The sequence below is a fragment of the Dasypus novemcinctus genome, chromosome 19 (genome assembly GCF_030445035.2).
Source record: "Dasypus novemcinctus isolate mDasNov1 chromosome 19, mDasNov1.1.hap2, whole genome shotgun sequence".
NCBI classification, from domain to species: domain Eukaryota; kingdom Metazoa; phylum Chordata; class Mammalia; order Cingulata; family Dasypodidae; genus Dasypus; species Dasypus novemcinctus.
This window is the reverse complement of record NC_080691.1, coordinates 34,324,030-34,340,344: the sequence shown is the minus strand read 5'-3', so window position 1 is coordinate 34,340,344 and position 16,315 is coordinate 34,324,030. Positions and strand designations below refer to the sequence as shown.

Here is a 16,315-nt window from a genome sequence, read left to right as displayed (position 1 = left end):
TGCTGCGGCCCGATGGAGAGAGGGGCTGGCGGGGGCTGGCGATGGGCCCTAAGCACGGCCCCGCGGCAGGGAGGGCCCGGGCCCAGCCTGGAAGCGAGCCGGGCCCGGGTTCCGTGCCAGCCACTCACTAACTGTGAGGCCTTGGGCAAACCGAGCCTCAGTTTCCTCCCTGTAAAATGGGACTCATACTCCCTAATATGGGGGCAGGGCAGGGACCAACAAGGCCTGAGACACAGGCTCAGAAAATGGAGCTGAACCTAAACTGGAAACCAAAAGTACAAATCGTTAATAAAATCTATGGCAGGAATAGGTGAGTGGGTGTAGCTCAGTGGTTGAGTGCCTGCTTTGCACGCACGAGGTCCCAGGTTCAGTTCCCTGTACTGCCTAAAATGAACGAACAAACAAAAAAAATCTCTGGCAAGAATAACGGCAGAGAATAATTATTGGGAGCTGGTCTCTCCATTAATCCCCTCAGCCACTCATAAGGTGTGAAACACAGGTATGACCTGCGTCTTACCTGTGACACATAAGACCTGTGTCTTACTGATATTCGGGCAACAGGAAAAAAGGCTCAGGACCTGAGGCCACAGGGCACATCACCTTGTCTAAGTCATCACCTCTTCCTGGGCCTCAGTTTCCCCATTTTAAAAAAGAGAGAGTTAGACTAGGCAGGGGGAAAAGGGAGGAGAAGACAAAGAGGGGGAAGAGGAAGAGGAAGGGAAGAGAAAGAGAGAAAGAAGGAAAGAAGGGAAGGAAGGAAGGAAGGAAAGAAGGAAGGAAGGAAGGAGGGAAGGAAGGAAGGAAGTTAAGAAAAAGAGGGGGAGAAAGAAAGATCGGCGGTCACTGCAGCCAAAGTATTAATTGAGAATTTACTATATGCTGAGCAATCTCCTTAATACTCACAAAAATACACTTCGAGGCAAGAGAGGGTCTTCCACATTTCACGGAAGAAAAAGTGGAGGTTCAATGAGGTCCACTGAATCACCTGCCCATGGTCACACAGTGGCAAAGCTGGGATTTGAACCCACTTCTTTCAGCCTCCAGGAAGGAAGCTGAACTACAGCGTCCCTTAGTGGCCGCTCCCCAGAATTGCAGGCATGAATCCCGAAAGCAGGGAAATGAGGTCAGAGACCCAAGTCCTCCAAAGTCTGGGCTAAGTCCCCAAACCCACCTCCAGAGGAGAGGCAATCAAGCTGGCAGCAGTGGGCAGGGGCCAGGACGACAGAGCCAAGGCGAGCTGCCCAAGGGCTCCAAGACAAGGGCGTCTCAATGACCAAGAGTGAACGAGGAGGCGCTGGGCAACCAGGGAGGATGCCAGCAAGCGGGGACTGTAAGAAGACAGGCTTTGAGTGCTTTTGTCCCCCTAACCTTTGTCTTTACATACACACACAAAAGTTCAAGTACAATCAGATAAGCTGAGCTGGTGCCACCTGAGAGGGGATGGAGAAAAAAACGTAAGAAAGAAATGAGTGGAAGGGAATGATTAACAACAACAAAAACCCAGGAAGGTTTCAGATGAGTGCAATTCTGTGTCTGGGATGAAGACACTTGCAGAAACTTCTGGGGGCGGCTCAGCAGACTTCCTGCTGAGGTCCTGGTTCCTACCCTTGCCCTGTCGTCCCCTTGTTCCCATCAGGTCCCCGTAAGAATCCTGCCAGAGGGCTCTTCTTCTTCCCTACTTTACAGAGGAGGAAACCGAGGCTCAGGCAAGTGAGATCTCTTACCCACGGCCATAATGCTAGAAAGGACGGACCCAGGAATTGAAAGCAGGATCCCATATCTCCAAGACGTGAGATCAAACTCAAAGCTCACTGAGCTGCTCAGAGCCGTGCAACCAAAAAGGACCCCGAATTAAAATAGTACCAACTTTGCTGGTAAAAAAAAAAAAGAATATGGGGTTTGGTTTTGTGAGATAGGAATAGGATTACGCATTTTTTTCTCTTCATTTTTTTTTTCATTAATAAGGAGATCTTTACGATATCATTCAACTAATCTGTGTTCATCTGTGCATCTTTCTGAACACTAGAGGAACAACTGAGTTAGCAGTGGGAATTAGATGAGATCAAAGTGTCTGAAAAAGAACTTCTCAGGATTAATGTTTCTATAACTTGATGAGATGCCCTTTTCTGTTTTTTCATTTTTGTGAATTTGAAATAAAGTTGTTAAAAATGAACAACAACAACAAAAAAGGACCCTGAGAGCGGAATTAGCGCCACCTCGTTAAAGCAACAGCACCTTGCCTTGAACAAGTCCCGGGGCCCGGAGGGAATTTCATAGACAAGCTTAAAACCAGCACATCTCCACCTATCACGGAACTAACCAGCTCCACCACCGCCCCCCTAAAAAATCACAGATAACCCGAGGTGGTGAGGCCTTGGAACTCGCTTGGGTAAACCGAGGAGACAGCTCAGAGGAGACAGCCTTCCCAGGGCCCTGCTGTATAATTTACCCCCCTCCTTTCAAAAGTGAGGACACCAGCTGAGCGTGGAGAAGTGCTGGCCCAGGAGACGCAGCCAGGTACAACCAAATGAAAACCCGACAATGCTAATACACCCACTAACAACGCAACCATAACACTCCTTAAGTAAATCCTCGCTGTGTGCCCAGGACCGTGCTAAGGGCTTCTCACATTACTGCACCCAAGCCCCACATCAGCTCGGGGACGTAAATACTCTTGTTATCCCCATTTTACAGATGCAGAAACTGAGGCCAGAGGTCTGTCCAACATTACACGCCCACACATGCAGAGCTAGGATTTGCACCCACGTGGTCCAGCTCCAGAACCTGCTTTCCACTACCTGCTGTCATTACGACTATAATTTAACAAACGCATCCCTGTGTGCTCAATCTCACACGCAACCTCACCCCATCCTTGCAACAGCATGAAGAAAATAGGAGTCACGGGCTCGGTGTTTCAGAGGAAGAAAACTGAAACAGAGTGAAAATCAATAAATTGCTCGGAGCTGCTGAGAGGAGGCAGTGCTGGGATTCGAACCTGGGGCTTTCAGACGCCAGCGGCTGTTCTTTAACAGCTCTCTGCCAGGCTGCTGGGGTTCCCTCCCAGCATTGGGCTGGGAACGGAGGAGAGGGAAGGATTCCCAGGCAGAGCCACCAAACACCCTCCACGTCGTGAGCCATGGCACAGCCTGTCAGGCAACACCGATTCCCCCCGGCCTTCGGCCCCCAGCCAACCGCCTGGGCGCCGCCCACGCCAGCAGCCTCGTGGTGCCCGGGGACCAGCACTGCCCGGGGGGTTCTCTCCAGCCACGCTGGCGTCACTCACCACAAAGGGGCCGTCCCTCTTGTCCTTGCAGAAGCTGCGGCTTCTCCGGGGGCTGAGGGGCGGCTGCCCCCGGCCCGGGGGGGCGGCGTCCTGCCCCAGGTCCCACGGCAGCACCTGAGGGCCAGATACAAAGAAACGGCTTTACTGGGGCTCTTCTCAGTTGCAGGAAGAATATGCCCCACCAGGAGGCTCCAGTCCATACCGAGAGGGGCAGCGAAGGAAATTAAACCACCGGAAATCCCAGCCCCTGCCCAAGTTGACTTTAATGATATGAGGCAGGATTGGGGGCAGCATGTCTGCGTGCAGCCACTTAATAACTGTGTGGCCTCAGATGAGTGCCTCAACCGCCCTGAGCCTCGATCATTTGGGAGAACAAGAACAGTATCCAGCTTCTAGGAATCAAATGAGGAAAAGTGCGTGAAATGTGCATGATGCGGAGCCGCCACCAGGGGGCGATGTGCCTGAGCCCCGGGCGCCCCGGAGGGTAAGCCCTTCACACATGATGGCCAGCCACGGTGCTGCCACCGTCATATGTGGTGACCTCCCTTAGACATCTCTGCACACATCCAGGCACACACACAAACGTTAATATGTAGAGAAAATAGTTCATGAATAGAGCTGTGCTCAGTCCTATATAGAGGATGCATTCACAGGTCCATAAATACAGACTCCAGAATTTGGAACTTAACGCCTCGTGTTCTGCCCACACCAGCAAGGAAAGGAAAGCTCAGAGAGGGAAGGGACCTGCTTAAGGACACAGAGCATCAGTGGAGAGCCAGGCTGGATTCCTGACCCCTTGCCTCTATTTTATGCCTTATGAGATCCTCTGATTTTCTAGGAGGAAAGAAAAGGGAGGTAGGGCCTCCGGGCTGCTCCTCAGCCTCCAATCTAGAGACAGTTATGTCCCAGCTCAGGCCACAGAGCCCTTCTCTGCTCCTGTTACATCATCCCTTGGGGGTCTCATCAGGCCTTAAATAAATCCCATTTACACGTGGATGACCCCAATTCTGTCTCTCCGTGTTGGGACTCCAGACTCACGTCTCACTGCCCACTCAATATCCACGGTCTGCTGCTCACACTCTGCTCAGGCTTAACATGCCCAAAAGAGGCCTCTGGAGTCCTCCCCTCCAAACCTCCCCTCCGGCCTTGCCTTCACCCCGCTGCACAGCCAAGGCTCTGGGCTCGCCCTCCATTCTCTTGCTTCCGCCCCATCAGCAAAGCTGGGTCTCCTAAACATGCCACGGACCTTACTCCATATCCAAAAGCCAACTCAAAACAGACCAAAGACCTACTATCAGAGCTAAAATTACAAAACTCTTTGAAAAAAATGCAGGGCTACGTCTTCATGCCTACGGATTAGGGGATGGGTTCTCTTTTGTTGAGAAGCAATAAAAGAGAAAAGAGAGAAAATGGCCATCATCAAACTTTAAAACTTTTCTGCTTCAGAGGAGGTGATCAAGGATGTGAAAAAGACAACCCACAGAGTGGGAGGAAATTTCTGCAATTCATATATTTGATAAGGGACTTGTATCAAGAATATATGGGGAAGCAGATGTGGTTCAACTGATAGAACATCCACCTACCACATGGAAGGTCCAGGGTTCAAACCCAGGGCCTCCTGACCCCTGTGGTGAGCTGGCCCACTCAGTGCTGATGTGCACAAGGAGTGCTGTGCCATGCAGGGGTGTCCTTGGCATCAGGGAGCCCCACGCACAAGGAGTGCACCCTCACAAGGAGAGCCGCCCTGTGCGAAAAAATCGCAGCCTGTCCAGGAGTGGTGCCGCACACATGGAGAGCTGACGCAGCAAGATGATGCAACAAAGAGACACAGATTCCCGGTGCCGCTGACAAAAAAAAATGCAAGCAGACAAAGAACACACAGCAAATGGACACAGAGAGCAGACAACCTGCGGGCGGGAGGTGAGGGGGTAGAAATAAATAAAGTTTAAAAAAAAAAAAGAATATATGAAGAACAGCTGCAACTCAATAATAAAAAGACAAATAATCCAATTTAAAGTGGGCAAAGAATTTGAATACACATTTCTGCAAATAATATATACAAATGGCCCAGAAGCCATTAGGGAAATGCAAATCAAAACCACAACGAGATACCATTTCACAAATAGTATCTAATAGATAAGTGTCCTGAGGACATGGAGAAATTGAAACTGTTATGCATTGCCGGCAGGAATGTACACTGCTGCTGGCTTTGGATAGCCACGGGGCAGTGCCTCAAGAGGTGAAGCCTGGAGTTATCATAGGCCCCAGCAATTCTAGTCCTAGGCAGAGGCCCAAGAGAACTGAAAACACATGTGCACTCACAAACCTGTGCACCAAAGATCATAGCAGCCTTACTCACAATGGCTGGAAAGTGGAAACCAGCCAAAAGTCCATCAACTGATGAATGCATAAATAAAACGTGTTATATTCATGCAAAGACATGCTAGTCAACAACGAAAACCGTGAAGTTCTGATATATACTACAACATGGATGAACCTGGAAGACATGGTGCGAAGTGAAAGCAGCCAGACACAAAAGGTCGTGTATTGTATGACTGCACTTAGAGGAATTATCGAGAATAAACAATTCATAGAGACAGAAGGGAGGTTAGTGGTTGCCTGAGACTTGGGGGGGCAGGGGTTCGGGTAATTGGGGAGTGACAGCTAAGGGGTACAGGGTTTCTTTTGGGGATCACGAAGAGGTTCTAAAATCGATTTTGGTGGAGTTGCACAACTTTCTGAATATACTAAAGAACACTGAGTTCTATGCTTTAAGTGGGTGAACTGCACGGTGAGTGGATTGTATCTCTCCACCTCCACGCCAGCACCCTGGTCCAGCCCCCTGCCTCTCGCCTCTCATCTGAGAAGCCTGGCAGCCTCCTCCCTGGCCTCCCTGCCTCCACCCTCGTCGCTCAGTCCCCACTCACAGACAGCAGCCCCTGGGTCCCGCTAAGGCACAGGTCAGGGCAGCCATGCTCAGGCCCCTTAGGGGGCTGCCGGTGCCCCCGGCCAGGCTTTGGGCTCTTGCCTGTACCCACCTCTCCGTCTTGGCTCCAGCCCGCAGCCCTGCAGCCCCTGGTTCTGCTCCTCGCTCCAGCATCATGGGCACCTTCTTCCCCCAGATCTTGGCCTGGCTGCTTCCCCTCCATCCTCAGATGGTGGCTCAAAGGCGCTTTCCCTGAGCACCTCTCCAAGGGGCCTCTTGCCACCCCCTTTTGCATCGATCACTTGGTTGAGGTCTGCTTAACCCTCTAAGGCAGTGCTGTTTCCTAGAACTTTCTGCGAAGACGAGAATGTTCTACATCGCCTATGCTCAACAATGGAGTCGCCACTAAACACACGTTGAATGTGGCAAATACAACTGAGAAAACGGAGTTTTATTATTACTTAATTCTTATTCATGTAACCAGAAGTCACTACCTGTGGCTAGTGGCTACCACATTGGACAGCACGTCCTGAGACAGTGGACTGGGTCTTTGTCTATGTCCCTGCAGCCGCCCTGGCAACTAGCACAGGGCTGGGATGGGTTTACTACATTTATTTCTTGTATTAAGTGAACGGAAGGCTGGAAGCTAACCCTGAAGTGCTTTCCTTGGATTCCCTCAAAACTCTTTCACCCCCAGGTCCTGTGACAGGGGCCTGACCATACATTATCACGTCGATAACTCCCAGTCGAGTCCATGAGCTAGGGATAGGTAAGGAAGCTGAGGCTCGGAGAGGTTTGCCTAGGTGTCCAGAGTCGCACAGCTAATAAGTTGCAAGCAAGGGCTTGATCCCACTTTGCAGTTTTGGGCTGTTTTCCAATGAGAAATAAAATCATAAAAGTGCAAAATGTCAGCTGCCTAATAAAGGACTCCAAGAAACCAATGGGCCAACATACCCAGAAAAAAGTGGGCGAAATATTAGCAAAGATCTTACACGCAGGAAATGCGAATGGCTTTACATCCACGATAAGATGCTCGTGATATTATCTATGAATCCCCCAAAAGAGAAAGACTGTGTCTGTAAACTGGTCTTTTCCTCTAGGCGTGATGCCCTCTGAAGGCATTTGATTCAACTGACATGCCTTGATGAAGAGTAGGGCTTTGATTCGACCACTCCAGCAGGGCTTGACTCGGGGTTGAGTCCCTCCCTGTTGGGACTTGCGGGCTGATATAAACAGGCACTCACTCAGGACGACACACAGGAAGAGAGGGAGCTTCACAGACACGGAGGAGGAGGGAACTTAGTCATTTCGGTCCTACCATGACCGAAAGGAGAAGGCGCAGACAGCTAAAGCCCTGGGAAGAGGCGCGTTCCCCTGGAAGAGAGATGGGGCTACGCCAGCCCCCAGCGGAGAGGGGAAAAAGCCGGGCCCACGGGGCCCCAAGAGGAAGAGGAAGGAGAGCCTGGGCAGAGGTCGCCCGCCGCCTCGTTTCGACGTGGGGCAAGAGACTGGTGAGAAAGCAGGCTTGAGTTGCGCTCTTTAGGGCCTGGTAACTGTAAGCTTTTACCCCAAATAAATACCCTTTATAAAGCCAACAGAGTCCTGGTACTTTGCATCCACACCCCTTTGGCTGATGAAGACACTCGCCATCCCTGCAAACCAAATCATGCTGCGGGGCAGGGAGCCCTCGTCCGGGGGCCACAGAGGCTAGGAGTCGGCCAGCGCCCTGGGAAGGCTGAGGGAAAAGGGCACGCACACTCGCTGGCGAGCACGGAAGATGGTTTAGCTCCGCTGCAGGGCCAGCTCTCGTGATCCTTCAAAGTCACAAGTGCCCTTGCCCTCAGGCAGGCAGTCTCCAGTCAGGACCCCAGTTATCCCTGCGTGTGCACAAAATGACGGATAGACGTGGTGTGAAATGGGAGAAGACTGCAAATACCCATTCACAGAGGAGGTGGAGTAAATGCTTGTAGATCCACGAATGATTTTGCTGCAATCGAAAAGAATGAGATGCCCTCTGTGGGGCTGAATCCAAGAGTCCTCAAGAGAGCGATGTTTTAAGAAAGAAAGTAAAAAAAGCAGGCGGCAAGAGCTGTGCGTTCGGCCAAGACTATCAGCCGGAGAATCCCCTGGTAGCTTCCTTTTTTTTTTATTTTTTGTCTTTTTTTTTTTAATGTTACATTCAAAAAATATGAGGTCCCCATATACCCCCCACCCCCTCACCCCACTCCTCCCCCCATAGCAACAACCTCCTCCATCATCATGAGACATCCATTGCACTTGGTGAATACATCTCTGAGCACTGCTGCACCTCATGGTCAATGGTCCACACCACAGCCCACACTCTCCCACGTTCCACCCAGTGGGCCATGGGAGGACATACGATGTCTGGTAACTGTCCCTGCAGCACCACCCAGGACAACTCCAAGTCCTGAAAATGCCCCCACATCTCATCTCTTCCTCCCACTCCCTACCCCCAGCAGCCACCATGGCCACCTTCTCCACACCAATGCCACATTTTCTTTGATTACTAATCACAATAGTTCAAGAATAGAATATCAGTAAGTCCACTCTAATCCTTACTCTATTCCTCCATCCTGTGGACCCTGGAATGGCCGTGTCCACTCCACATCTATTTGCCCTGGTAGCTTCTTAAACGAACAAAGCCTGGGCTACCCGCCCCCCCCCCCCCAGACATTCTGATCTGCTTGGTTTGGGACGGGTCTCTTTTAAGGTTCTGCAGGAGATTCCCAAATGCAACTAACGTCGCAACCTTCTGTGAAGAAAATCCCTCTTTTGTGGAAAGGGGGGCAAAAATATAAGAATATGTATTAATATTGGCTTGTATTCTCAGAACGAAACCCTAAAGGAATTTGGACAGAAAAAGCACAGGTGGGATTTAGGGACAGCAGACGAGGGGCCCGGGGGAGTTTTCACTCTATCCTTTCAGTGTTTCTTGAGACTTGTGAAACTACCATCTCTTTAAAAACTAAAATAATTTAATTTAATTAAATACTATAATTGAGTCTGGCACAGGGTTTCGATAAATGTCAGAGGAGGGAAAAAATGAACTGATGGATGGATGCACTCGCTCTAATGACAGTCACACCCATGTGGGGCACGGGAGCAGGACAGACTGAATCGAGAAGCCCTCGCCCAGCGGAGCAAACACATACGGGATGTTTCTAACCCAAAAATTCAGACCAACCCAGCGTCCACCTGTGAGGGTCTGGGTAAGTAAGTTGGGGCTCTGCTATATAATAAAATATTCTGTGGCCATTAGAAGTAACAAGGTGATTATGTAGGTACCAACACTGATAAACGAAAAAGGCAAGTCGCCAGATTTTATGTAGGCTGTTGCCGTATTGCCATAAAACCCCCATCTATTTACCTACTTCCGTATCTGGCTCCAGAGCAGGATTTCTCAGTCTCAGCCCTATGGACATTTGGTGACAAGTAACTCTTTATTCTTTATTGGGTGAGGCTATCTCTTGGGTACTGCAGGATGTTGAGCCTGGAGCAACCTCTTCCCCACTTATGGGGAAACGCAAATAGTTCTAGACATTGCCACGGTGCCCTGGGGGCCAAACTGCCAAGGGTTGAGAACCTTGGAGAAAGGAAAACATACCTGGCACGGCATGCCTTAGCGTATGCACCAGACTCATCACTGCGGGGAGAGCCTTAGGGGAAATTTTCTTTCCAAACGATATATTTCTGTACTTTAGATTTTGACACATGCATTCACTGCTTTTGCAATGAGGAAAATGGGAAGTATATAAATATTGGTTGATTGATATGTATTAAAATTTGCTTGTATTCTCAGAAAGAAACCCTAAAGGAATTTGGACAGAAAAAGGACAAAAGTGATTTGGATGGGGCGGTTTTTGAGGATGTCAGAGGAGGGGCCTGGGACAATTTTTACTCTCTGCCTTTAAGTGTTTCTTTCTTTCTTTCTTTTTTTTAAGATTTATTTATTTATTTCTCTTCCCTTCCCCCCCCACCCCTACCCCGGTTGTCTATTTGCTGAATCTTTCTTCTTCGTCCGCTTCTGTTGTTGTCAGCGGCATGGGAATCTGTGTTTCTTTTTGTTGCGTCATCTTGCTGTGTCAGCTCTCCGTGTGTGCAGCGCCATTTTTGGGCAGGCTGCACTTTCTTTCACGCTGGGCGGCTCTCCTTATGGGGCAGTTGCACTCCTTGTGCGTGGGGCTCCCCTATGCGGGGAACACCCCTGCGTGGCAGGGCACTCCTTGTGCCCATCAGCACTGCACATGGGCCAGCTCCACATGGGTCAAGGAGGCCAGGAGTTTGAACCGCCGACCTCCAATGTGGTAGACGGTCGCCCTAACCACTGGGCCAAGTCCAACTCCCTTTAAGTATTTCTTGAGCCTTGTGAAACTATCATCTCTTTAAAAACTAAAATAATTAAATTACATTAAATACTATAATTGGATCTGGCACAGAGTTTCGATAAATGTCAGAGGAGGAAAAAATGAATGAATGGGAAAATCCCAAAGGACATCAAAGCTGCAGCAGTAGCTGTACCTGTGGCCTGGCATAGAAGTTGAAGTGGGGCACTCACCTTGTATTTTACCCCCTTGTAAGGTCTGAAAACTTAGCAATCAACCATTAGTACTTCTATAATACTTTCATTTTATTTTTTTCAAGAACTGGAACAGAGGCTCATTGGGCAAGAGAGAAGAGAGAAAGAGAAAGCTGGTCCAAGATCTTTCAGGGAGAAAGCGGATCCCCTGACAATGAGCGCTCCTGGGGCCTGAGTGTTCCAGGCGGGCATCCAAGGCCGGGCATCCAGGACCTGGTGGGGGGCCTGGAGCCGGGTCCAGGTGCCCCGCCCCCAATACACCCCCACTCTCCCGCTGCCCGCGGGCCCCAGCGAGCTGCTGGCGAGCAGATTAAGGATCACGTTTCCACGGCCTCGTCCCGTTCCCACCTTCCCTCTCCCAGGGCTCCTGCAGACGCGGGTCCAGAGGGGCATCTGCAGAACTGCAGACAGAGGAGGAGGGTGGGCCAGCCCTGGCCAAGGCCACCAGGGCGCCCGGCGCAGGCCAGGTGCTTCATCTCAATTCAGCCTAATAGCAGTGCAGTGCTTGGAGCCCTGGAGCCCTGCTAACTCCCGGGAGGAAACCGAGGCTCAGAGAGGCGAGGTGAGCACTTACGCAGCTGGTGAGTGGTGGAGGGAGAGTCAAAGGCGGGTCTGCACGATCCTGAATGTGGCGGTTAAAGAAGAGCTTGGCCTCTTGGGGAAGACACGTGGTTCAGAGCCCGATTCCACCACTCACACAAGCGAAGACCTTTCACAAACCCTCATTTTGCGATTTCTATTTGCTATTACCCTGTTGCTTAATTTTCACAACAGCTGGTCCAGGTTGGATTCCTCTCCTATGTACAGAGAAGGGCCCTGCGGCTCAGGGAGAAGGGGCTTGCCTTTAATCTCCCCATCAGTAGGTGGCAGAGGTGACATCTGAGCCCCGGTTTGCTGAGGCCACTGATATGTTCTCACGACCACGTCGTGCGTGGGCGCCAAGTAGCTTCCAGGCTGCCCCCAGAGCGTGCCATGCCTTTTTCCCACCTGAAAACCTTTGCACTTGCAAACGGATGCCCTCACCTCACCCAGTCAGCCCATCCAAGTTCAGGCCATTCCTCAAGGTCGGGCTCAAGCTCAGCAGCTCTTCTAGCACAGCCACCTGGGCCTCTTCTCCAGCTCTATTGTTTCCCGGTGTTGAATCACCATGTCCCATCAATAGCAAATGTTTCCTAAGGGCAGGCTTCATGCCTCTGAGTCCTTCCCCACCTCCCATCGTTCCTCATTCACCACAAGGTCGCCTAGTAGAGATCTTGCTTGGGCATTGGGCCAGACCTGAGTTCAAACACTGGTTTTGCCTCTTGCCACTGTGTGACCCGGAACAAGTTACTTAACCTCTCTGAGCCTCAGTTTTCTTCCCCCATCAGTTTTATGCAGCAAACATTGTCAGCACTTTGCCCAACACTCAAATATATACCAATGGCAACGCTGTCCTCCTGCATGAGGATTTTTGCTCCACCACTAAGCATGAGGCCAGCCAGGATGGGAGAGTTAATAACCACAGGGGCAACCTCAGCCAAGGACAGACAGGAATTGGAAAGTAAATACCCAGGTCCCTTGCCCCTTGGATGGGACAACTCAGAAGAGGGCTCTCCACTGCCTCCTAGAGGCAGCCGGTGGGATTGTGCTTCAGGTACCCACAGGGACAGCCTGCTGGAAAACACCTCTTTAGCACCCGCCTTCCCCATCCTGCCTCACCTCTCCACCCCCCTGCAAATTCTTCCTGGGGCCATCTCCTTCACAAACTGCTTGCCCCCAAAGGCTTGTCTCAGGGCCTGGTTCTAGGGGAGCCCAAACATGACAATCCCTCTCTCACAGGCTTGGGATGCAGCTCAAGGAAGACCACTCATTCACTCATGCAACAAACAGCTCTTGAACGTTCACAAAAGGTCAAGCATGATGCTGGACGCTGGAGAGGCGATAGTGAATGGAACAAACGTGCTTGTAGACAGCAAGTGCTCAATGAATGGAAGCTTACGATATAATTCTAGGCCAGAGGTTGCAAACTATATGAAGCCAGTAAAGTTTTGTTTGGACAGAACAGCATTTTAAAAAGTAGTCACCTTCGTTTTATCACTGGGGGGCAAGGCAGGGTGTGAGGGGGTTACACATAAAAAGGTGCACTTTCAGACTCTTGATAAATCAGGTCTGCCCTCTTGGGGACAGAATTCTCTCATGTCAAGAATCAACCGGAACTGAGCAGCAGTCCCTCCTTCAGAGAGGGCATGTGCTCCCCTTATGCCACAATCCCCACCTCTCCCTAGAATCTCACACCCAGCCTCACTCCATCTGGCCCACATAGAATTGAGTCTGAGGTCTCAAACTGGACTGGATGTTTAATCGGAATTTAGGGTAACTGAAACAGCCTTTGTACTCACCTTCTGGCCGTCTCGAGTCCCCAAGTCCCGCCGACAGGACCCCATTTTGGTCTCCTTGGTCTCCCAACTCTTTCCAGGGAGGCTGGCCCTCCCTGTGGGCTGCTCTTGCTGCTTCTCTCTGGCTTCCTGCATGACGGACAGGCCCTCTCGGGTTTGGGCAGGGGGCCCCTTCTCGGAATAGGCCCTCTTGACATCCAGCAGCGACCTTCCAGGGCCGCGCGGGTGGGCCCCCCACTGGGCCCCACTGCCCTCATCTCCCCTCCCGGTGGATTCCCTCGGGCCCCCTTTCTTCCGGGCGGTGGGGGGCGATCTGGGTGACACGCCGTCCCCACCGCCCAGATCCTCCTGGCCAGGGGCCTTGGACTCAGTTGCGCGATTCTGATACTTCGAGCCGTGGTGTTTACTAACAAAGGTCCTTCTTTCATCTTCGGGGGTTCCCGAGAAGCTTTTGCTGGGACCCACGGGGCCAGAAGAGGCCCCCGGACATCTGTCAGGAGGCGGCGAGTGCGGCCGAGCCCACAGGGGTGGGCCAGCTCTGGGGTCCATGACGCCGCCCGGGGTCTCTGCCGGACGCCGGCCTGAGCTGGGGGTGGAACTGTGGTCTGTGTCTGCCAAACTGGCTGGTTTCTGCAGACCCTCGGCCCAGGGTGCCTTCTTCGGGCTCCTTGGGCCCCGATCCGCGCCATCGGGCCCACCTGACCCCTCTGGAGGGGTGCGGCCGCGCGCCGCCTCCCCGGAGCCCTTCCCCGACTGCTCGCTGTACTCCGCCATCAGCGCGTCGATGTCCAGAACGCTGGATCTGTAGCCCTCTCTGAGTTTTCCCGGGAACGTCTCGCTGACCACGTGGGTCCTCCTTCTGACCAGGATATCGCCACCTTTCAGATGACTTTTGAAGTTCGGGGTAGTGGGGGGAGCGCTGCTGGGGGACACCTTGATCCCACCGTCCTTCCGACCGTTCTGAAAACCGCCGCCGTCTCCTGATCCCCGGTGGAACTGCAGAGCGTCGACATCGATGATTCTTTCGCTGGAAGGATCCAGAATCCCGGCCCCAAGAGACGACGGCCGGTTGGCTGGCTTCGCGTGTCTGGAAATGCTCACGTGTTCGCGCTCTCTGACCTTGGCCCGCGTTTTACTGCCCACAGTCTCCGGCGGCTCTTCGCGGTTAAGAGTCACCCAAGTCGATGCTGAAGAATGAGGGGGAGAGCTTTTTCTAGAATGTTCCATGGAATTCCCAGGCCCTGACTTAACAACGCTCTTTGCTTTTTGAGTGTCGGGAATCTGATACGTCACTGCAAAAAACATCGCCTTGGGTTCCACCGACCCTGGCTTTACCTCTACGGAAGTCCGGTCCTGAGGTACACCTGGGCCCACCTCCTGGGTCTCAGCTCTGTCGTGGGAGAGTTGAGGAGTTTTTCCAAAGGCCCCAGCCGTCGGGGTCCAATAATCTGTTCGTCTCTGCTCTGCCTTTGAAGGGTCTGGCGGGGCGAGGGAGCTGAACTCGTCGAACTTGACGCCGTGGGGTAAGGTACGGCGCCGCCACCTCTCGGGTCTCTGGTCGGCGGGGCCCGCTTTCCGCATTCTCACTTCAGGCACCGGAGCTGGCCTCGGCTCGTCCCCACCGGCGGCGGCGAGGAGGGGGCCTCTGGGCACAGGAAACACGCCGGGATGCGCGCGGAAGTCAGAGGGCACGTCCTTGGCCTTGGGAGGAGCCTCCAGGGGGTGCCCCCCGGGGGGACCCCTCTTTTCGGCTGAGAGGCCTCCTCCCGGCTTGTTCACGGCTCCCTCTCGGCCCTCCGGCTGGGCCTTCCCAGGGGTGCCCTCCGGGGTGCTGGGCCTGGCCGCGCGCTCGCCGTCCGCCGCGGGCCTGGGCCCCGAGCCCTGCTCCTCACTGACCACCACGGTGGCTTTACTCCAGCTCACCCACACCCCGCCTGTCCACTTGGGTGACGGGCAATTGCCCCCAAGCCCGTCCCTGGGTTCTCGGCAGTCAGGCTTTGGCCCGCCAGCCTCGTGGGTCCCCCGGGCCTCCCAAATCAAACTGGCCCTGTGCACGGAGCCCATCGGTCCTTCCAGGCTGCCCTGGGCAGCGTCAGCGGGGGCGGCCTCGGGGGACAGCTGCCGCCCCCTCCACGCGGGCCGCAGCCTGCTGCTTCGGAGCGTCACGGCCATCTCCTCCGGGGCCGTGGACAGGGCCTCGCTGTGCGCGCACACCCCCGCCGCGTGCACGACGTCATACTTGGCCTCGATCCTTTGGAACGTGGGCGGATTTTCCGAGGGCTTGAGGAAGGGGCTATTGCGTGTTTCGCCCCCGGGATATTTTTCCGGGAGGGGCGTGTGACACCACTTTGGTTCGCCATTCAAAAGGCTGGTCCGGCCCAGGTTCCCCGTCTCGGGGTTTTCAAACCACCTGGAGTTTTCCTTCCTGAGGTTTGCCTTTTCCGGCGGGACCTTCTCCAGCCAAGAGCCCCTCTCGGGCCTGGCTTTGGACTCCGAGACGTGGCCAGCAGCCACCTCGCCGGGAGGCGTGGCCGGGGGGCAGCGTCCAGACTGGTCGGCCACGGAGTGTCTCTCCACGTGATGCTCAAACACCGTGGCCCACACGGTCCGGAAGCCCCCGTCATCTTCTGGAGTGACGTCCCAAGGGCACGGAGCCCCCGCCGAGCTTTCACCCCGACAGTGGCCTGGGTCTGTCCACTCGGTCTGCCTGGCCTTCTTCTCCCGGTGCGTCCAGGGGTTTCCTGGGACAGATGCTGCATCCAAACCGTGTCCTTCCTTTTGCTGAAAAGAAGAAACAGCCCAATGTTAAAGGATTCAGAAGGGAAAGGGAGAGGTGAGGCAACTGACCTGGCTGCTTATGAAATTAAAACAGTGGATGCCAGGAGTGGTTAAAGACCAGACACGTTCGGTGTGGGTGAGGACGTGGAGATGTGGACACTCAGATGCCGTTGAAGAGAACACAAATGGACAGGGCATTTGGGCCACTCGGCATACCGAGCAAAGCTTTTAAAATATCCATTTCCTTTAATCCGGCCAATTTCCTCCCAGAGCTCTTTCTTTGCCCATGAGCACAAGTCTATGAGAACAAGAGAGTCCAGGCAGGGCTCTTTGTGGAAGCAAAAAGGACACAGAAA

The 16,315-nt window shown here is 53.0% G+C and overlaps 1 protein-coding gene across 1 annotated transcript in view; it reads right to left on the bottom strand.

The window, feature by feature from the left end:
• Positions 1–16,315, bottom strand: part of KIAA1671 (KIAA1671 ortholog) — a 211,500-nt gene that overhangs the window by 128,990 nt on the left and 66,195 nt on the right. The window contains exons 5-6 of the mRNA XM_058281561.1: positions 13,185–15,962; positions 3,284–3,397 (exon numbers count right to left, since the gene is read on the bottom strand). Coding sequence (XP_058137544.1) covers positions 3,284–3,397; positions 13,185–15,962 — 2,892 coding nt within the window. The remainder of the gene's footprint in view (positions 1–3,283; positions 3,398–13,184; positions 15,963–16,315) is intronic.